The sequence below is a fragment of the Cryptotermes secundus genome, unplaced genomic scaffold, assembly GCF_002891405.2.
Source record: "Cryptotermes secundus unplaced genomic scaffold, Csec_1.0 scaffold21, whole genome shotgun sequence".
In the NCBI taxonomy this organism is placed as follows: domain Eukaryota; kingdom Metazoa; phylum Arthropoda; class Insecta; order Blattodea; family Kalotermitidae; genus Cryptotermes; species Cryptotermes secundus.
In genome coordinates, this window is record NW_019742548.1 from 111,910 (window position 1) to 134,881 (window position 22,972).

Sequence of the window (22,972 nt, forward strand, 5' to 3'; positions counted from 1 at the left end):
AAATTTGAAATTCATAGCAAATAATGCTCTATTCTAGAGTAACTTGGAGTTAAAATTACAACTTTGATATTCAAGTGATAGTGAAGTTGTGGGCACTTTAAATTTTACAGATTTTGCAGAAAATTTTTCGTTTCTCGTTCAAGACGAGATTCAGAGTTTCCATTGGGTAAATCAACAGGCTACACTTCACCCTTTTGTGTATTACTACAAGGCGGACACTATAAGAAAATGCCCAAGCTTGTGTATAATCAGTGATCATGTAAAGCACGATAGAGCCACAGTTTATGTGTTCTAAAAATTTCTTATCGCCGATATAAAAGAAAATTTGCCTCCAGTCAGGAAAGTTATTTATTTCAGTGATGGCGCTGGAAGCCAATGTAAAAACAAAAAGAATCTTTCCAATTTATGTCATCACTATGAAGACTTCGGACTTGAAGCAGAATGGATTCTTTGCCACCTCGCACGGGAAGAATGCCTGTGACGGCATTGGCAGCACCACGAAGAGGCAAGCAGCGAAAGCCAGTCTTCAAAGAACTTATTTTAATCAAATCATGTGCCCACTAGAACTGTAAATATTCTGCACAGAAAATATCCCAGGAATAGTTTACTGATTTGTGCCAAAATAGGAAGTTGCATGAAATGAAATCATTCTAAAAAGCATGTTCCAAAAGTTCAAAACTGTGCTCCACACAAGAGAAAAACACCAGGTCGTCCATCTGGAGGAAAACATGGTCAGGTGTTATAAAACATCCAAGATCGATGATTTCGAAGAATTCGTGATAGTGGACACTTACTGAACTACGTGTACTTTCAAACAAACTGGAAAATATTCATCAGAGTATACAAAGAACTAATCCCATTGGATGCAGGTAAGACAATTGTTGAGGTATTGGTTTTTTTTTTTTTTTTTGGTAAAATTCAAAGTGCCCACAACTTCGCTAGTAGTTGAATATAAAAGTTGCAGTTTTAACTTCAAGTTGCTCTGATACAACAAGAAGGAAGAAAACTTTAGTGTGTATTCATAATGAAGTCAGTAAAGCCAAACAATGTGGGAGGGTCCACCGTTGCTATTACGATGGTAGTGATTTATAAACTACACTGTTTAGATGACATCAAATTGCATGGCATGATTATTGGTATGGGCATTCAGGTAATATTAAAGTTATTACCTTGACCATCTGAGAGACTGCAGTGTTGGTATTACTAATGGGAATGAGTTATGCCTGTGAGATTATCTAAAAATGGCATGACATATATGCACCAAGTTTCAAGAGAGTTGATTAAAGAATTCAAGTAACATTAAGTGCATTACTTCTAAAATTTGAGAGGCTGTAGTTTTGGTAGTAATGATGGGAGAAATTTCTTAAGGATGCCATTGAGGTGGCCTAAGGTGGGATGATAAAAATACAAAGTCCCATGACGATCAATTGAGGCATTTGAGTGATATTAAAGGTTTCATCTCAACAATTTGAGAAGCTGTAGTGTTGGTACTACTGTTGAGAAGGATTAATGATGTGCGCCATTGAGATCGTCTCAGGTGGCAAGATATATATATATATACCAAGTTTCATGAAGATTGCTACAGGCATTCAAGCAATATTAAGGTTATGTCTCAGAAATATCAGAGGCTGCAATGTTGATAATACTGGGTGGGATTTTTTGATGTACATCACTGAGATGGCTTAATGTGGCATGATATACTTAACCAAGTTTCATGAAGTTTCTTATAGGCATTCACAAAAAATTAAGTTTTTGCCTCAGCAGTTTGAATGGTTGTAATGCTGACATTACTGATGGAAGGAATCTATCAATATCAAGTGTGCTGTTGAGATGGGCTTAGGTGGCATGATATACATGTAACATTTCATGAAGATTGGTAAAGTGGTTGAAGAAATGTTAAGACTTTGCCACAGCAGTTTGAAAGGCTGTAATGTTGGTGTTATTGACAGGAGGGATTCATGATAATGCTATTAAAATGGGCTTAGGTGGCATGATGTACATAATAATTTCCATGATGATTGGTTCAGGTATTTAAGTAACATTACAGCTATTACTGCAACAATTCGAGAGGCAGTAATGTTAGTATTATTGATCAGAGAATTCATGAAATATGTCATTGAGGTTTCCTCATGTGGCATGATATATATACCAAGTTTTGTGAAGATTTGTCAATGTATTCAAGCAGTATTAAGGTATTGTCTTAGAAATTTGAGAGGTTGTAATGTCGGTATTAGTGATTTGGGGATTTATGAATTACGCCTTTGAGATGGGCTCAGGTGTAATGATGTACATACCAAGTTTTGTTAAGATTGGTTCATGCATTCAAAATTTGTTAGGGGGATGCACATATACAAGGTATGTCCCAAAAGTCATGAAATATATATATATACATTTTAAATTTATTGATCATATCGGTACAAAGTGTTAATATTCTTCAAAGTATGGTCCATGAGCATCTACACATTTTTTCCACCAACTCTCCCATACCCAGTACGCCCCTCAAAGGCCTCGATGGGAACCTCATTTAAAGCTGTTGTCACGGTTGTTTGGATAGCCTGAATGCTTTCAAAACGGCGTCCTTTGAGTGCATTCTCAATGAGGTTCAATTTCCACACATTCCTTCAATTCACTCGCGACCAACACTTGATTGGCCTTTTGCTCGTCCGTCAACAATTTGGGGAACAGCTTGGCGCACACCTTTCGCATGTTCAATTCGTCCATAAAGATGCGATGCACNAACTCTCCCATACCCAGTACGCCCCTCAAAGGCCTCGATGGGAACCTCATTTAAAGCTGTTGTCACGGTTGTTTGGATAGCCTGAATGCTTTCAAAACGGCGTCCTTTGAGTGCATTCTCAATGAGGTTCAATTTCCACACATTCCTTCAATTCACTCGCGACCAACACTTGATTGGCCTTTTGCTCGTCCGTCAACAATTTGGGGACCAGCTTGGCGCACACCTTTCGCATGTTCAATTCGTCCATAAAGATGCGATGCACAACGGTTTTTGGAATGTTCAGAGTGTCGGCTAACAACCGGACAGTCATTCGACGGTCAGTATTCAACAAATCACGCACACGAGTCACATTTTCATCGGTTTGGCTTGTTGATGGCCGTCCAGAGCGGGGGTCATCTTCCACTCCTTCCTGGCCCTCTTTAAACTTCTTCACCCACCTTGTAACTTGCACATATGATAGAGAAGACACCCCGTAGGCTTGCTTAAGCAGATCATGAGTTTCGGCAGCTTTTTTGTTGAACTTTGTGCAGAACTTGACCGCCCAACGTTGTTTGAAAGTATCCGCCATCTCGCGCCGTGACGAGGTCACAAAACACAGGTGCACTAAATCAGCGATACTGACGCCTCCGATGCTCGAACAGACTGACTTTTGGCTCGCTGTGAAGCTAAAGGCCTCCCCCCCCCNGCGCGGGAAAGAAATATATTTCATGACTTCTGGGACACACCTTGTAGACACACAGACAACACAGCAAGTTCACTTCATAAGCTTACTTTCATTTTTAAAAATAAGGGAAGTAGGTTAAAAAAGAAAGTAGGCATCAAATATTCTATTACAAGAGAAGATAGGATTTACATACAACAAAAAATTTCTAACTTTCATTGAGAAATCTTCAGTGCCAGTAAGTTCTTTGTAGAAAACGAGACACAAAACAAAGCAGTTGATTGTAAATAATGATGGCTTTGTTTCTGTAAGATATCAATTTGTTGCACAAAAATCATTGATTGTATCTTCTGAAAGTTGTGAAGTTCCTTTCATAATTTGTGAATGTAATGAATCTCGTTATGATCCGAACCTAGAGTGTTGTCATCTGCTGCTTATTGACGTAGTGAGATATTGTGCTTTTTACAAGAGATACAACAAATAATTTTGGAGCCCCTACTGCAGTGATTTTCACCTGGTGTGCCACAGCACACTGGTAAGGCATGAAGGGTCTGCAGATCCATAGGAGTTTAGGGGAAGGTCAGAAAGAAGTGACAAAAATTGAGGAATAAAAAATTGTCAAAATCTCTAATCAAAATTATTTTTAAAAATAACAGCGATTAGAATTTTAGCTATTGAACTTTTAAACACAATCTTATTACTTGTTTGTAATGATAAAGTCTCCCCTTAAAAATTGATGGTGAACCTTGACAGTTTCAGTGCCTTGTTCAGTGTACTGTGAGTTGAAAAAGATTGAAAAACTTTGCCCTTCTGGAAAGTATCCCGTAAATTCAAAGATAGCTAACAATATTAAAACTTTGTGCAATATATTCATGACAGCAATATGCATATCTATGTGGAAATACTGCAGTGGCCATAACAGGATCCCAGAACCCTCTGCAAGATGATAATACATTAATATAAACAATACCTTAGTTGTTAATTTCTTTTATAAAAAGTAACTGATGGAGAGACCAAAATTTATTATAATTTAAGAATCACAGTAGTTTGAAATAGAACATTTCCCCAGAATGTTGTTTGATAAGGCAGTCAGCTGATAGTCAAAGAAATGTATTGATGTAGTTGATTACGTAGGTATCAACCACCACCGCCGCCGCTGCCATTATTGTTATTGCGGTGGTGATGGTGATGATAATGAGGAGGACAACGATGATGATGATGACGATGATGTCATAAAAATATTAGTGATTACTGTGATAATTTTGGGAAAGATCAGTTTTTGTTTTACCTATGTAATTTATATTTATGGACACATTCCATTTTGCAACTAACCAATGCATTGATTTTTCATAGTTTTTATTTTGTTTTTATTTATATAGATAATAATTGATTTCACTAGCCCACATATACATGTATAAAGGCACCTTCATTACCAGTGCTGAACAGTTTAGATATTTTATTTCAGTTCTTGTGGTGTTGCCGGCGGGAAACAGGAGAGAGATGTGTGTTACCACGAGCAGGAGAACCCATTCCTCTGGAAAGTACATTCAAAGATGCATTCCAACAGCCAGTACTGACAATACCACCAGGTTCACTGCCTGTTGGGAGGTGTGTAGTTCATTTAATTGTCACTCTTTTAAAGTTACTGAACAAGACAGTTCCATAAATGTAGCCAGGTATATAAGATTGGTGCTGGGCTAGGCTAGTGAGACTGAAGAATATTGATTTATAAAGAAAATTAATTGTTTTTGATTCTCTATGGGTGGACATTGTTTTCATGCAGAGCCACTCCTCATTATGTTATAATTATCTTGAATGGATTCATGCATATATTCTGAAATAGAGAGGCATAATAGTTGGCAGTTAGGGCTGTTACAATTGACAGGAACTCAACATTGGTGAACCAGAAATATCATGGAAGACAGTTGCCATGACTTTGCTTTCAGAAAGCTTACTCTTGAATTTATTTTGAACTTGTGATTCCTTAGTCATATTGGGAAGTTGTCCATGGTGATCTCTGGTGTTTGTCACAAATCGCTGTTCTTCTCATGAAGTCACCTTACTTTTCCTAATAGAGCTACATGTGTGCTTCACGTGACTTTTTCTCAGTTCTTGTGTTCCATATTCATCTGTTTTGCCACCAACATGACAAACACTTTCCTGATTGTGATGCATATATGTACAATTGCTTTCATAGATTCGTCATATACTCCTGTCTACTTAGAATTCAGGCCTCAAAATGGCAAATACTTTGAGTGAGAGCACTGCATGGATCACCATCTCTGGCACCATGAAGACTGGACTTCATTCATTCATTCATTCATTCATTCATTCATTCATTATTGAAAGGGTGGGTTTCCCCATGCACCGCAGCCAGTTGTTGATCTATTGTACGTCCCCTTTGATAGTCTGCCAATCGCCATACCCTTCCGGTACTGGTGCTAGCTATCAGCCCCTTTCAGCCAGCGAGTTTGACCCCTCTACTGGCAGTGGTACCCGATACCCCCATCTACTGGAGGCATTGGAAACTACTTGGGTGGGAAACTTTTTTTTTACCTAATTTTGCTCAGAGGTCTCCTAGAGACATGATCTTTAACATGCCGTAAATCTACGACACGGGACCCACGGCTTAAAGTCCCTCCCAGAGGACTTGTTCCCCTAATTTTTCCACCCTTAAAAATTCCACGACCTCTGCCGGGTTTGAACCTGCGTACCTTGAGTCATGAGGTGGGAACGTTACCCCTAGACTACGGAGGCTGCTAAGACTGGACTTAATACAAACCATCCAGATACCCTGGATTCTCCTTGAATAATTCAGGCAGCAGTCAGTGAATTTTACCAATGGAAATTCCCTCAGTAATGAGAAAATTTGTGACACTCAGTCTGCTCTACATCTGTTTATTTGTGTCTAGTCTTGAATGACAAAATAATTGAATGCTTAACTTCATATTTCCAACACTTGTCAAGTCTCGTCATTTCATTCCAAGAGCAATGATACCAAAAAACGAATTATCTCTGGGATTTATTGTGTGATCACTGTATTTCATGTTACAGAGATTTGAAGTCTTCTTTAAGATCTGAGATTTTCCTTTCATGTTGTGATCTTCAGGTTTGTGATACTGTGTAGTCTGGTAGGTGGATAAGTAGACTGCATTTCACCTGGAACACTCTTTTGCTGATTTTTAATGGCTTTCCTTACTCCCTCCAAGAAAATGCTTGGGCAGTACCTATAATTAAGCCCTCACTGCTTCTTCCACTTTCTTTACAATTCATATTCCCTAATAGTCCTGTGATTCAACATTATTATAGTCTGAGCTACTGGCAGTGTCATTACATAAGCCACAAATAACAAAGCATGGTGTCATAACCCAGATCACAGTACAACTTTTATTTGTTAATATGCCAGAATTATTCACAGTTGTTGAGGTATTTTATGGATATTACTATTTAAATATGCAGGTACATTTTTACTGTGGAGGTCTCCAAATCTGGCATGTCATCAGAGGCACAGGCTACTGTTGTTGTTGTGCCAGGAATGCCAGTAGTTGTTAGTATGCCTCCTGGAGCACAGTTGAAATTGGTGAATCCCAAAGAAGGTGTGACAGTTCCAGCAGTAGTAATGAATACTCGTGAAGGCTGCCATATGTGGTGGTCTGTGCAACAGGAACCAGGTTACGAGTATTTCAACTTGGCTGAAGTAGTTGGGCTTGGAGATACAGTACATGTAACTTTGGAGGAGGCTAAGGATGTAATGGGCAGGTTGGTAACACGTTATTTATGTTTTTGGAATTCTGAAGCAACTTTGTTCTTTTGGAATTCTATTAACAGGCTGCTTGCGTGTGTTTGTGTATCTAACTGCCTTATACTCTGTTTTTGATGCTAAGATAATGGGCAATAGTTATCTGAGTTGTATAAGGGGTGGGCCTTCCTGGCCCTTGCACTGTGACCATAGAGATCTATTGTGCCTTTTGTCCAAGTTTCCTGAGTACTGGAATGGACATATGCCACTAGAAGAAGCTGAACCTCTATCTTTTCTAGCTCTCTGTCAACACTATCATGATAATCATGTGAACTTCTGAATTGGGAGCAGCAATCACTACCAGTGAAATTTTGTGTGAAAACAGGTCTTTGAAAACTTTGAAAACAGATTTTTTTTTCTTTAGAAAAGTGGACTGTAGAAGTACTTGACTGTTCAAAATATTTGTCTGGTTATGGTTCCTGACAAATCATTGTTATTTTAGAGTTGAAATTTTACTTTAACTGTATTTTACTTACTTACTCATGGAGCTGAGCCCTTCTGGAGGAGCCGCCAATTCTGCAGCTACTCAAGAATTTCCCAGCATTTTCTGGAACCCGAAGGTTCAATACCGTGTTCACAAGAGCCCTCCACTGGTCCCTATCCTGAGGCAGATCTATCCAATCCATACCATCCCATCCTATCTCTATAAGATCCATTCTAATATTGTCCACCCACCTATGCCTTGGTCTTCCCTGTGATCTCTTTCCCACCAACATCCTATACGCATTCCTCGTCTCCCCCATTCGTGCTACACGACCTGCCCAACTGTATTTTAACACACTGAAACATACCAGCTCCAATCCTGTGGGATCTTAAAGAACACCAAAATCTCAAATCCTTGTAATATTTTAGATTACTTAATTTGTGTAGAACTTCATAATAACACAGTCTGGAATCTTCCTTTAAGCTGAATTTAAAAACAAAATGTGAATATCACCTGCTAATTTTGTCATATATACATATACAGGGTGTTGCAGGAGGAATGTGCCAAACTTTGGGAGTGTGTTCCTTATGTTAAAGTATGCTGATATAACCCAAAACACCTATGTTCAAAGTTGAATGGTTACAGAGATAATGGCCAGAGAAGTGTGAAACTTTGACCGCTGTTATACACTTGTTGATTACAAAATACATATTAAAACTGGCAGGAATATGTGGTTTCTATAATGTTAATAGTGTACGTAACCCTTTGTACCCTTTGTAATGTACCCTTTGATCATGGTAAGGATAACTCTTCATCATGTAAAGTTCGCCACACCTGAATACGTGATACGCCAATTCGAGAGACGATTCTACGAGTGGACAGACACGGACTTCTCTGAACCATCTCAAGAATGTTCTCTCATGTGTTTATCATTCGTACATCCTCCCTTTCAGAGAGCACAGAAACCCTCGGAAGAGAACCAGTATCACGCAATGTCTGGTGAATTCGTGTAAATACACTTCGACATGGAATTGTTCTATCGGGAAAACGCCTTCGGTATTCTTCAACAGCAGCACGTGCATTGCCACCACAAATTCCACACACAAAATGCATATCACAATATTCCACATGTGAAAACACAAAAGGCATTTCAGCAACTCCGCACAACTAATTTACCAACCATTCACGATGCGGCCGCAACGTACTCTGTAGGTAGCACATGAGCTTATGGCTAGTGTGAATCACCACACTCAAGGACAAACATAGATAAGACGTCTCAGCTGACAGGTATAGTGCGTGGACCCGCCAGAAGACCACACATTTCTCGGGCCATTATCTCTGTAACCATTCAACTTTGGACATAGGTGTTTTGGGTTATATCGGCATACTTTAACATAAGGAACACCCTCCCAAAGTTTGGCACATTCCTCCTGGGACACTCTGTATATGTGTGTAAAAGTAGCAGTGCCGAAAACTGTATGATCAAAACAGATATTAGTAGACTAGAAAAACTTAAAAAACTCCATGGCCTGTAGTCCACAAGCAAACTATACTGACCGAGCGATTGCCACTTGTCGGCAAAGTTAGTGCCTACTTTTTTTGCAGATAGAGGGTGTTGCATGGTCAGTGCAACAGATCCCCACGGCTGTTAATCTCACTTTTCTAGACCGGAGCCGCTACTTTTCAATTCAAGTAGCTCCTCAGTTATCCTCACAAGGCTGAGTGAACCCCATTCCAGACCGACTACTTCTCAGAAAATCTGGTAGCGCTGGGAATCGAACCTGATACCTGTTGATCTGTAGCCAGGAACTCTTACCAACTAGACCACAGAAGCAGTCGCCTTGACAAAAGCATATTGTAACGTGTTGGGTTACTGAAGACGCCGTAGAGATCGTTAATTGGTTTATTGAACAATCTACAAGTAACGGCTACAATTACTTATCACACAGTTGCGGGGTTTCACACTTTATAACCCTAATCACATTAATCTGTTACCACTGTTGCGGGGTTTCACGATTTATAACCCTATGTGCAAATCAGCTCACTCTGTCTTCAGTAGTATACACGTTTACGGTAGGGGAGCTATGTATCACTGTATCACACACTCCCAATTACACAATCACCCACACGTCCGGTTCTTCTTTCCGCGACAGCTGCTGTACTCCAACTATAGTCGGCTGACTGGAGAACTGTTTATAACACACTTGCTCGTAGGCTTGCTCGAACTAGCTCGGAACTGAGCTGGGTGATGGCCACAGTACAACTAACTCGGCGACTGTTACATTACAACTCTCGGAGGTAGCTTGAGGACTAACTCCGAACTGTCTTCGGCCATGTCCACGTTATAACTCGGAACTGTCTTCGGCGATGGCCACGTTACAACTAACTCGCAGCCGCTGTGCAGCTCACTTATATAGCCGCAGTGCTTGCCTGTTGCGTAATGAGTGCCACGTCATCCTGTTACGTCACCGCTGTTGACTCGCGTTGCATAGCTACCAGGTTGCGGGGACTCGGCTAACTTCGGCTCCGCTTGGCTCACTTCGGCTCCGCTCGTGACTTCACCGCGGGGAGAGTGGCGCGGTGATGACTCGCCTACTACGCGAGCGCTACGTTACCGCCACGTGCCGCTGGGGAGGTAGGGGTTCTTCGTTGCGCAACATGTCACAATATATTAATAGAATATCAGAAGCTGTACAGGGAAGAAAAAGGTAGAAGGAGAGAAAGAGAAATGAAATTATTAGAGAGATTTTAAATACATTGGAAGAGAAATTAATAAGTAAGGGAGTAAATTGGCATGGGCATGTTTTAAGAGTGAATGGAGGTAAAATCTCAAAGATGATCCTGAACTTGAAACTAAAAGGAAAATGATAAAGAGGAATACCAGAGACAGGAATTATGTCATTAACAGAACTGGGACAAGACATTTGTATGCCCTAGGTAAAGTTTGAAAATTCATGCCCCCTCCCCCCAGATTTAAAAGTGCAGCAATAACCCAGTCACAGTTCTTGTATACAAGCATAATTGCAAATCTAATAGTGATTTAAATATGTTTTTTGCTTTAATGGCTATAAAGTCACTGATTACATTATCAGAATTAAAGAGGTTTTAATATCATAATGAATGGAAAGTATATGTGATCTGACAGTAAAGTTCGCGAACTAGTGATGGTGGAAATGATACATACCTCATTGCCGAATATCACTGTGGTTGCCTTCAAAGTACTCCCCTTGAGAATCTATGCACTGATGCCAGTGCCTAGTCTGCACTTCAGAACAATTTTGGAACTTGTTTTGTGGAATGGCCTTCAGAGCTGCTTTCATGTTACTCTTGATGTCATCCATGTCATCAAAATGCCTTTTCTTCAGTATTTCCTTTATCTTCGGGAATAGAAAAAGAAAGGCATTGAGGGGTAGATCTGGTGAACAGGGAGGGTGTTCCAACACATTTATTTACTAGCCAATATCTCCCTCACAGTCAGTATTCTTTGGTGAGCTCCTTTGGGATCATTTTGCACACCCATTCCTCAGGTTGTTATCTTTGGTTAAGACTTTCCTGTTTCTCTCTTGATGTTTGCTTGCTCTGCTGTGCTTCTCACAATTTTCACACACAATTTGACAAACTTTTGCAATGTTTTCTTCAGTTCTGCTTATTGCTAGCTGTTCTGATCTCTCTTCATCCGTGACACTTTCTCTTCCTTCAGAAAAACGTGTCACCCACATGTAAGCTGTTGTTTTCTTCATAGCATTATCCGTGTACACTTGCTTTAACACCTCTCCATTTTGCTTCCACTCTTGCCAAGTTTAACAAGAAGTTTAATGTTTGTTTGTTGCTCTAATTCAAGCTCCAACCTTCTCACAACAGCACGCCAAATTACTCAGACAATAATAAACGCGCCACTCAGAAAGAGACTGTCATAGATCAACAACAACAGAGCTTTGAAACTCTGATATAGCACCGTCATCAAACCATAATGAGGTTTCTGTTCACTTCTGCCACGGCAAGGACACTGTGGCGAGTTCGCAAACTTTATTGTCAGACCTCGTATTTAGATTAGCTCCATATAATGCACCAGTAAAAACAGATAAAGAATATTGTTAACAGATTTGATCAACACGTTGCCAGGCAACAGCTCTGTATGCATGAATAGAGGCAACAGTAGAAGGGAAACTGTTTTCTATGCATGGTCCATGCCAATCCTATATAGGAACAGTTCAGTTCAGTTCAGTTCAGCAGTCGTAAGTTGGAGGACACGAGGTTTCGTGAGGAAGATGTCATTCAAGGCAGTTCAGTAGTTGATGTGTTAACCTTGAAAGTGTTTTAATTGTTTGTGTGTCATAGACATGGCAATCATGAAAGTGTAGTATAGTTACAACGTGAGAAATTATCCAATGAATTGAGTTACCAAATTCAAAACCCATTATTAACTGTCATGTTACCAGGATACACACAACAACTGGTGTTGCCAGGCAAGACAGTTGTTAAACATGCATCCACAATGATGGGAGATGTTGTTTTCTGTGGGGTCTCTGCAAAGGAGTTATCTTAAAAACCAACAGTGCTACAGTTCAATGATATTGACAGTGACGGAGTTCTGACTTCTAGGTGGAAGATAGCCATGGGAAGTTCATAGAAGATTTAACGTGTGGTTTGAAGACTTTATTTGTGCTGTAGCGCTCTGATCTGGAGCATGACTTATAGTTCCTGTGGTTTAGTTGTGATACCAGGAGAGACCAGAAGGCGGAAGAAGGCGAAGTGACTTGGCAGTGAATAAACATGCTTTGGAGAATTAAGCTACGCAGAGAGGGATTGTTATCCGGAAGGAGTTGAGCATGTGGACTATTATAACCAAGCGTGATTGTAATACTGACACCAAATAAATCGATACATCAATCCAGAGAACCCGCTACTTACTTGTCACACTACCAGGATAAGTGACAATATGATGCTTAATGCTATTTCTGTGTTTGCATAGCACTCCAGTAGGTGTTTAATGTATCATCTGGCAAAGACCAAGAGTTGTTCCTGACTGTATGTGAGGCAATAAATTTTGTGTTTAATGCTTGGCGCTCTCTGTCTCTAAACAATTCTGAAGCTTGAAGATCCTTGTTATATTCTACAACTAAACTGTTTATGTCCATTCTAATTTAGTAAATTAAATATTTATTAGTGAAGAACCAGAAATGAATTCAAAATATGATGAGGTTCCTTGAAAAACTTTACTTTTAAAATTTATATTGACTGTGAGGAAATCAGAAGCCTTGTTCATCTGTGTACGTAATTAATCTTTTGAAAATAAAAACCACACTTATTAGCTCCCATAGAAGTTTGTGGGAAGAAATGCTATTCAACATTTGACAGCAGCAAAGAATATTTTGATATATCGCGTCCCCTATTTACTTCAAATGAGGTGGTGGAAAATCAGATGGCACTAAATTGATGGTTGATTGAACATTTAAAACTATTCTTACTTTCCACTGATGTTTGATGCTTGAATGCTTGGAGATGAAGACAAAAGAATGTTAAAGTTAATCTACCGACCACACAACACGTTTTTTATTATTTACTGCCACACTACATGTTTCAACCTCAGGAGGTCATCATCAGGTGTACGAACACAATTTCACAATCACACGCAATCACTTCCTTTTTCCACTAATTTCCATCCTGTATCCTATTCAGATTCACGCTCAAATAATATGTATAAGTTCTTCTTATACTATACAAGTTAAAAATATATAAGTTAAAAAGCTCTTCTTGTAAAATACAAGTTAAAAATACCAATGTCAAAAATTAAGATTTAAAATTCAAAATTCAGTTCCCTGTAGCCAGTTACGTTATTATCACTTGTTTAGAAAGTTCGTGAAAAATAAACTTCACTCATCACATTGACTGCCCTTTCACTTTTTGAAGGTCTTGTCGTTCTTCGGCGTCCTCTGATGTGGGATCTGTTACGTTCCTTGTCGTGATGGCTANGAAGAGCTTTTTAACTTATATATTTTTAACTTATATAGTATAAGAAGAACTTATACATATTATTTGAGCGTGAATCTGAATAGGATACAGGATGGAAATTAGTGGAAAAAGGAAGTGATTGCGTGTGATTGTGAAATTGTGTTCGTACACCTGATGATGACCTCCTGAGGTCGAAACATGTAGTGTGGCAGTAAATAATAAAAAACGTGTTGTGTGGTCGGTAGATTAACTTTAACATTCGTCTAGTACACAACAGGATGCAAGGAACAATAAAAGACAAAAGAATGTAGATCAACACTTGTTTTTAAAAATATAATATAATACAATGTAGTGCAATGTAGTGCAGTGGTGGTGGTGGCGGTGGTGGCGGTGGCGCCGGCGGAGGGCGGCGCCGACACATCCAAACCTTAGATGTATTTGTCATTTGTCTGAAGCGAAAACATTGAGCCATGCAAGATATGAGAGATATTATTCCATCACTGCTTGAAATAGTTGTAAACATTCTTCACAGTTAATTTGCACGGTAACTTGACTTTGCAGAATCAGACCAATATCTGATTCAGATGTAGTGATATAATAATGGAAACCAAACAACCCCCACTCAAACTAGGAAGAAATTGTCTTCATTTGTGGTAGTAAACAAGTGCAACATTATTCAAGGGTAACACCCTGATACAATCTTTTTAACTCAGTATTCCAGGAATGTTCCAGTTATTTCATGAAACTTTTTATAGGTGGCTTAGATTAAAACAGTCCAACTCAACATTCTGAAGTGTATTTCACAACAGCCATATGCTGTTAAAATCATATCATTTTTGTGAGTCTGTAATTAAGATAAAGAGAAGGATCTAATTTATTTTATCTGAAGTGCAGGGAGCATGGGAGCATGTCTAGGGTGCTGAACTTCTGTGACACAGGTCTTGGATTTGAGACCAGCTGGATTCAGCACATATTTCTCTATTTTCCCTTTGCTTCCCTCACCTCTGAAAAGGTGAAAAGTTTTAAGTGTGAGTAACATCAGGTTGCCTGATGTTTGAATTAGCAATACAAGTTCCTCCTTCCTGTTGTGTTTCCAGATCACAGAGGTCATATTGCACTTTCCACTGCTTAATTATGATTCTTTTCTTCAAACACATTGTCTGCTATCTTTGATTTTTACATCAAATTGTGTTCATAAATGTTGAAAATCTGTTCGGGGCCATCAAAACAACTATTGAGTATTGCATTTTTTTTTTTTAATCCACTCCATGTCAACTGCACGAACAAGGGACCCATGTTCAGTCAGGCTTATGGGATTAAAAATCATTAATTAATGCTTGAAATATTGTACCACTTGAAGACGATCCAATATCAGGGTTGAAACATGTGGATTACAATAAAACACATGATACTAGTGATGGTTTTGAGTAGAATTTCATCATCTGTTGTTTCTATGATTTTTATACTGTTACACAACAAATATGGGTTTGATTAGTGTACAATAAATGATTGAATTCAAATAGAACAATAAGTTAATCTGTTTATTATAGCAATCACACTATATGTTTTTGACTATCATCAGTTATGTTTCTTTGCAGAGAATTTCCTCTAGTTATACCTGGTCCAACAGGTACCTGGCCTGGGCTGAAGGACAATGCTGAGTACAAACTGCGGCTAAGTGTGGTCTGCCCCACTGAACCAGTTAAAAGCTATACAGATTTCCTTATTACCACAAATTCTCCCCCCACTGTGAAACCCCTCAAGGTGAGAATTAAAGATGTACATTCGTTATTCTAGTTGGTGCTATGAGCCTTATATCTGATCTCCAGACCATAGTGTGCTCTGCACTATTTGTGTGTGTGTGAATTGTTAATTTTGCTATTATTTGTGTTTATTTTTATGCATTCTTTACACAGACTGCATAAAATGAACATTTAATTGGGTGTCATTTTTTGTCTCTCTGTGAATGTTTTATTCCAAGAAGCACTCATTGGCATTTAATGAAATTTGGTTGGGGGGGGGGTGATCTCCATTAAAATCTACTGAAAACAGTTCATTCATGTTCATGCTGGTGAAATGCCGTAACTCGTACTCTACATGAAGCCCAAATTTAATTTATTGTTTTTTTTATTGTGCATTGTGTAAAATATTTATACGTGGTGTTAAATACAGACATTAAGATCTACAACATCTGTTGGAAATATTTTTCATTTCAGTGAAAGGAAGAGTCATTTGTGACACTGTATAGTCTTAATACTTCTGAAACAATAGACTTGTATCTGCAGTTTAATGAAATGGACTACTGGTGTTAATTTGTTTTCTCTCTGTTGCTGGAGAAATTATGTCTTCATATATAAAAGCCCAGTGCTTACTGGGATGTTGAGTGTTGAGTGTTGAGTGTTGAGGACTGCAATGTGTATATGTGTTTCATAACTGTGCTGCAGAATGGCAAACACAAACTTCATGAGCTGTGATGCTATGAAAAAATAATCTTCCTGGAAGCCAGCAGCGTCAAGCATTGGTCATGTGGAGGAAAGTATTTGCAGTACTGTGCCCCATCCACATCAAAGATGAGCATACACATCAGTATGAAAAATATGATGGCAGCTTGTGTACTTCTGCATGCTTTAGGAATTACCACAATAAGTTAAATCTGTGAGGGCAGTATCTTCATATGGGACAAGCACAGGAATCACAGAGCAGCCACTTGAATTAAACAGTGCTTCTTATTTCTTGCCTATAGCAAATTATGGAAAACAAGTTTTCATACTGTCATGTACATTTTGTTTGCTTTAAGGTACTTTTTTAGTATTTTTTGTCCATAAGTTTGGAGAACTATCTGTTTCCATATAACGGAACACAGTTTTAATTAAATGTTATCATTTAATTCAGGCTGTGTGCAGTTGCAGATATCACTTAAATGAAATACAGTGAAATTTAAGCAGAATAGGTGTAGACGATGTGATATATAGGGTTTTACAATGACAGTCATGAACTCCTTGGTCCCATAAGAGCATGGCGTTTCTTGACTAGCTGAATAACCAAGAAAGATCTTGTGTCATAATTGTTAATATTTCTGGTGCACAGGTGATTCCTTCAGAAGGTGAGGCTCTAAGGTCAGTGTTTTTGTTCAGCACTGACTTAGCAGATGACAGTTCTGCTGACTATCCTCTTCTGTATAAATATGGGTACCAGATCAGTGATCAGGAGAAGGTCAATGTCTTCAGCACATCAAATGTGGACTTACAAGCTGCCACCATTCTACCTTCTGGTAAGCTATCTTATATTACATTTTTGTTTGAGTAGTACAGTTTAATTTTGATTTGCTGTATAAGATACACTTAATATTTCCCACAATTTGGTTAAAATTCAGTTGATACAGGTCACATGTAATGTGATCATATATATGGCCATGAAGTTAGTTCAGATTAATTTTGGTGTTATCATGTATTCAGGGCTAGCATAACTAATAATAATGCATTCAGTATTAGATGAAGAGATTTGACACTCATAGGTTGTAATTAGAAATAATTATAACATTCTGAAGATTACTCTAACTGTAGCACACAAAATAAAGTCTTCAATGTCTCTTTGCTAGTAGTTACTATAGGAGTCTGACGATGATGTATAACACACTGATATATAGGGTTTTTGGACTTTATCCATCGTCCTGGTTTTTAAGATAACTAATAAAAACACAACGTTTCGGAAACTGGATCTGTTTCCGTCCTCAGGTGAAGGATGGAGGACCTGAGGGCGGAAACAGATCCAGTTTCCGAAACGTCGTGTTTTTTAGTTATCTTAAAAACCAGGACGATGGATAAAGTCCAAAAACCCAATATATCAGTGTCCCTTTTCTAGTTCTTGCTCGGTAATGAATCTTATCTGGATAACACTTCACAGCTGAATCCTCAACCACTGATCTGCCTTTTGAACCCTCTTACGAACGAATCTCTTGAATTCACAAATGAACTCCCCTTTATAAGTGCGAGAGATCTGAATAAAGATGTCCGCCTCCAAGGGCTCCCTTACTGCTCTTCATGAATGTGTTGTCTCAGAAACCTTGTGATAATTCCGAAGCAATTGTCTGCTTTCTAACTGTTTACAACTTTCTTTTTTCGTATCCATGGAAACCATGTTCCATAAGCAGTTGATCCATGTGGTTGGTTCAAATTAATTTTGGCTTGTGGTGGAAAATACAGCCAGTACTTCTATGATTTAATGAAATATAGGTGATACAGATTACAGAATATGCATGACCAAAACTAAATTACTTTGGAAGTACATTTCACTAAAAGAATTAAAGAGTTCTAAAAATGTGATACACGTTCATTGAATTCCATTTTAATTGTGTTCTGTAACACTTGTATGGAAAGAGAAACTTTCTAATGAAATCCTTGCCATCATCACCACATTATAGATTGACATTTTTGGCATGGCGTGCCAAAAGATTTCTAAAAATTTTGAACTTATATGAGAGAATGCAGTGATAATTGAATATGTTTTTTCAAAATGAATTTGTGCATGGGAATTTTATTTTAAATTGTTCATCTGTTTCTGAACATAATTTTTTTTTGTGAATGCTTCAGTTACAGGTCTGGAGACTGTAATTTTTCCTGTGATCACAGTATGTGATGTTCACGAACTTTGTACCATAGTAACTGGTGAAAAAGTCATTGTAACCTTGCCAAGTGACCTCACCCTTATGGAAGTTCAGTATGTATTAAAAAAATTTAATATATAGGAATATAATTGCTATAGATGATTTATCAGTTTCAACATTAGTCTTACATAAAATCTACTGAGCATGTGTATATGATAGATCAGGTTTTCATACATATCATTCAAACAGTGTGTTTCACTTTTTATATGCAAGAAGAGCTTTTGCTTTTAAGAAAATGTTTTTATAAGCCAATCTCTTTGTACCAGACTCATGACAGTAAAAACACAAATATAACAGACTATTTAACATATGAGCAATTAAACTTATAAGTAATGAATTACAACAAAGATGAAACAAATATGTAATCTCTTATGCCTGCTGCAATAATTAAGCATATTTTCCTTGTATGAAGCACATACGAGTATAATAAAATGAGTGCATAATGGCAAGGTCGTTTCTGTCCATCTACATTTTCTTATCATGAAACTTCTCAGTGAATTCTGAGAAGATTTGTTGTTTAGTTTTTACATGACACAGTTGCTGGCAGAATTTAAATTTCAGCTTTATGAAGCATACATAATCCACACTGAACAGGAATCTGAAATTGAATTTTATGAGGTGATATCAAGAACATGACAAAACAAGCTTCTTATGAAGTTCAACTTTCTGTATGAATCTATGGATACTCAAACTTCCTATTCTTGTTTTATTATTTTCTGTTTGTGGTTACAAAGTGCTGAAATATCAGAGAATACCAAGTGCTCATTTCAAGTAATGGTGAGAGAGAATTCCATGAGATTTTTCTTCTTTCTCTGCAGTTCATCATTCTTTGCATCATTCACCCATCTGTATGTGTAGACAATGTCCGAGGTGAGGAAGATGCTGCTGATGGATGCCATTCCACCTCTCTGAAATTCTAAAATTATTTCACTTCCTTTAATTAAACTTAAAACCATCCGGAAATTTTAGTTAATTGAATCTCCAAGAATGACCGATCAGAATACTTTTCCATGAAAACTGATCAGTCAAGCTTCTTTTCAGCATAAACAAACATCTTGCTTTATATGCTATACCACATTCATATACAAGAGTAGTAGTATTATATTAATATAATTATGCAATATTGTAATTTGGAAACTATTGATGTCTTTCTCTCTCTCACTTACTTACTTACTTGCTCACTCATGGAGCTGAGCCCTTCTGGAGGAGCAGCCAATTCTGCAGCTACTCAAGAATTTCCCAGCATTTTATGGAACCCCAAGGTTCATTACCATGTTCACAAGAGCCCTCCACTGGTCCCTATCCTTAGCCAGATCTTTCCAATCCATACTATCCCGTCCTATCTCTCTAAGATCCATTTTAATATTGTCCACCCACCTACGCCTTGGTCTTCCCTGTGGTCTCTTTCCTTCTGGCTTTTCCACCAATATCCTATACGCGTTCCTCGTCTCCCCCATTCGTGCTACACGACCTGCCCACCTCATCCTCCTTGACTTGATCATTCTAATTATACTTGGAGAAGAGTACAAGTTATGAAGCTCCTCATTACGCAGTTTTCTCCAAACTCCTGTTACTTCAGCTCCCTTTGGTCCAAATATTCTTCTCAATACCCTGTTCTCTAAACACCCTCAGTCTATGTTCCTCCCTTAATGTCAGAGACCAAGTTTCACACCCACACAGAACCACAGGCAAAATTGTAGTTTTGTATATTCTAATATTTATGTTTTTGGACAGCAGACAAGAAGACAAAAGGTTCTGGACTGAATGGTAGCAAGCATTACCCGAGTTCAGTTGCCTCTTAATTTGTTCCATATTCAGGTTTCGATCTGTTATCGTTGTTCCCAAATATCAGAACTGTGCCACATTTTCAAAACATCTGTTTCCTATCTTTATGTCATGATTTTTTCCTGCATTTTAATGACGAGACAGTAACATATACTTAGTTTTCTCTGTGTTTACTTCTATACCAACCTCTTACTTGTGTCAATTAAAGTTTTTGTGTTTTTCTTCATGGTATCTACATTATCACCCAGTAGATTCACATCATTGGCATAGACCAACAGCTGATGTGTCCCATTTAATTTCATTCCCACCTGTTTACCTACATGGACTTTACTATACATTTTGTGTAAACACGTTTTAATCAACCTAACTAGTTTCGTGGGTGTCCCAAACTTTATTAGAATATTGTGCAATACCTGTCTCTCTCTCTCTCTCTTTCTTCACCCATGATCATTTTGGGAATGACACTCCAAAGAAGTCCTGGTGTCTTCCCGAAACCACCCCATCATATTTTACTTCTGTATCAAGCACTATATCCAAGGGAAATGACCCTAGCAGGTATGATATTGCCATGTGAATTTCAACTATTTGTACCGCAGTCATTATGCCACTACACTGGTTTTTTCTTGCAACAGGCAAATTGGTGTGCAGTTTGCAGATTATGTTGCAAGTGAGCAGTATCCTGAAGCACTGAGTATAGGCCACACATCTCTGCAGACTCTGAAACAGTTACCCAGCCAGACTCTTTACATGGCAGGGGCTGAGATAATTGAGAGTGAAATCCAGAAGGATCTCAAAAGAAAGCAGAACGGGTGAGGCATAACTGTGTATATATTATGTAAGATTTGAGGTTTTCACGGAAGTGACTATGAAGAAAGCAGTCTTCTGGGAAGTGGCACCATGTAGATATGGTGTTAACCGACATTTCGGAGGAACGTATTGCCTAAATCTTCAGGGTAGAAAGGAAAAATAAGAAAATCTGCAAGCGAAGAGACAGTGAGAACGGAACAGACTAATTTTGGAAATAAACTCAGCTATATGAGAGCTGGGAAGGAAGGGGACAAGTCTACATGGGAAATCAGTGGAGGGAGAGAGAGAGGGGAAGGGTCTGGGACAGGAGCAAGGATGCAGCAGGTATTGGATATTGTGTTGGGGGAGAAAGGCGAGGTTAATGGGAGGGCATTAACCCTTAAGTTGGGGGGCTTGCTATGTGAGTAGGTCATGGTGTTTGTGGCCTTGTGGATCTGGTGTCATGTCCTGGGGCGGTTTCTAGGGAACAGATGAGAGGCTTCCATGACTTGCTGAGACAAAACCGCCCCTCTCTGTTCATATTGTCGGGGTGGAGTTCAATCTCATTGGCTTCCCTAATGATACGATCCATATATCGGGTCTTGGTGGTGAGGATGGTGGTATTCTGAAGCTGAATGCAGTGTCCCAAATCGATACTGTGTTCAGCTACAGCTGACTTGTCCAAATGATCGAGACGGATGTGCTGCTGATGCTCCTTCAACCTCATGTCCACGGAGTGGCCCGTCTGCCCAATATAGACCTTGCTGCACTCACATGGGATATACAGTATACAGCATCCCATGCGAGTGCGGCAAGGTCTATATTGGGCAGACAGGCTGCTCTGTGGACATGAGGTTGATGGAGCATCAGCGGCCCATCTGGACAAGTCAGCTGTAGCTGAACACAGCATCAATTTGGGACACCGCATTCAGCTTCAGAATACCTCNGTAGCAACCCCCCCCCCCATTAACCTTGCTCCTGTCCCAGACCCTTCCCCTTACCCTCTCCATTGATTTCCCATGTAGACTTGTCCCTTTCCTTCCCTGCTCTCATACAGCTGAGCTTATTTCCAACATTAGTCTGCTTGCACCTGTTCTCACTGTCCCTTTGCTTGCGGATTTTCTTATTTTTCCCTTCTACCCTGAAGATGGAGGCCATACGTTCCTCCGAAATGTCGGTTAACACCACATCTACACGGTGCCACATCCCAGAAGACTGGTGTCTTATGAATATGTTGTTGCATCACATACAAAAACTTTACTGACTTTTAGGATTATGAAGGAAAGCATTCATTCTTTGGGAGATAAGTTAATGACATTTTTTAGTTAACTCTGTGTCTTATGAAATGAAAGAATTGTTAAGTGTGTTGAACTGGGAAGTGCTGGGAAAGAAGCGACCTATTTCAAGGTGGTGTCCATCATTTGCTTGGAAGAATATGAATTACCTCAGCTATCCCTAAGATTTCAACTGGATACAATCTGAATACAAGTCAGGCATGTTGCCATTAGTCTAACCTGTCTGTTGCAGAAGTTTCTCATTAGTGTGTTCTGTTCTGTGGTCTCTTTACAAATTTTATTTCTTTATAGATTGGGTGCAAACTCAGGATCTTTGCAGTCAAGCTTAGATTTCCTGGACATGTCTATTAGAATACTCAGTGAACTCCCTGTATCAGGTTCAACACTGCAGGATCTGTCAGCATTTAAAGATAAAATTCTCCATCTAACAAAACACAGTAATGGTAAGTAAATAAAAAAAAGATATTGAGGCATGTGCAATTCATCTGCCTGTGAATTCACTAGGAGAGAAACAATTCTGTATATTGACTATTTATAGGTCTCTGTTGGGTAATTTTATAAATTTTTTGGAGAAACTAGATATGATTTTACATAAACTATACCATCAGAGTTATGATATAATTATGTGGGGTGATATAAATGTAAATTACTTAAATGATGATGATAAAAGAAAAATGCAATTAGATGCTATTTTGTATTCTTATAATCTTAGTAGTATTGTAACATTTCCCACTGAAGCGTAGGTACCCTTCAGAGGATCTTTCAGGGTGCGTATAGGTTCTCGTGATCACAGGACAGGGCGAGCAGGGGAGGACAAAGAAATCAGCAAGGCGGAAATACCCAAACAGAAATAGCCAAACCAAATATTAA

General features: G+C 38.7%; 1 protein-coding gene across 6 annotated transcripts in view; it reads left to right on the forward strand.

Moving 5' to 3' along the window:
- The window catches only part of LOC111873237, a 123,365-nt gene that overhangs the window by 51,435 nt on the left and 48,958 nt on the right, over positions 1 to 22,972 (forward strand). For all 6 annotated transcript variants that reach the window (XM_023867777.2, XM_033755016.1, XM_033755018.1 and 3 more), the window contains 7 exons: positions 4,864 to 5,006; positions 6,858 to 7,157; positions 15,172 to 15,337; positions 16,661 to 16,844; positions 18,163 to 18,289; positions 20,654 to 20,830; positions 22,394 to 22,545. In XM_023867777.2, coding sequence (XP_023723545.1) covers positions 4,864 to 5,006; positions 6,858 to 7,157; positions 15,172 to 15,337; positions 16,661 to 16,844; positions 18,163 to 18,289; positions 20,654 to 20,830; positions 22,394 to 22,545 — 1,249 coding nt within the window. The remainder of the gene's footprint in view (positions 1 to 4,863; positions 5,007 to 6,857; positions 7,158 to 15,171; positions 15,338 to 16,660; positions 16,845 to 18,162; positions 18,290 to 20,653; positions 20,831 to 22,393; positions 22,546 to 22,972) is intronic.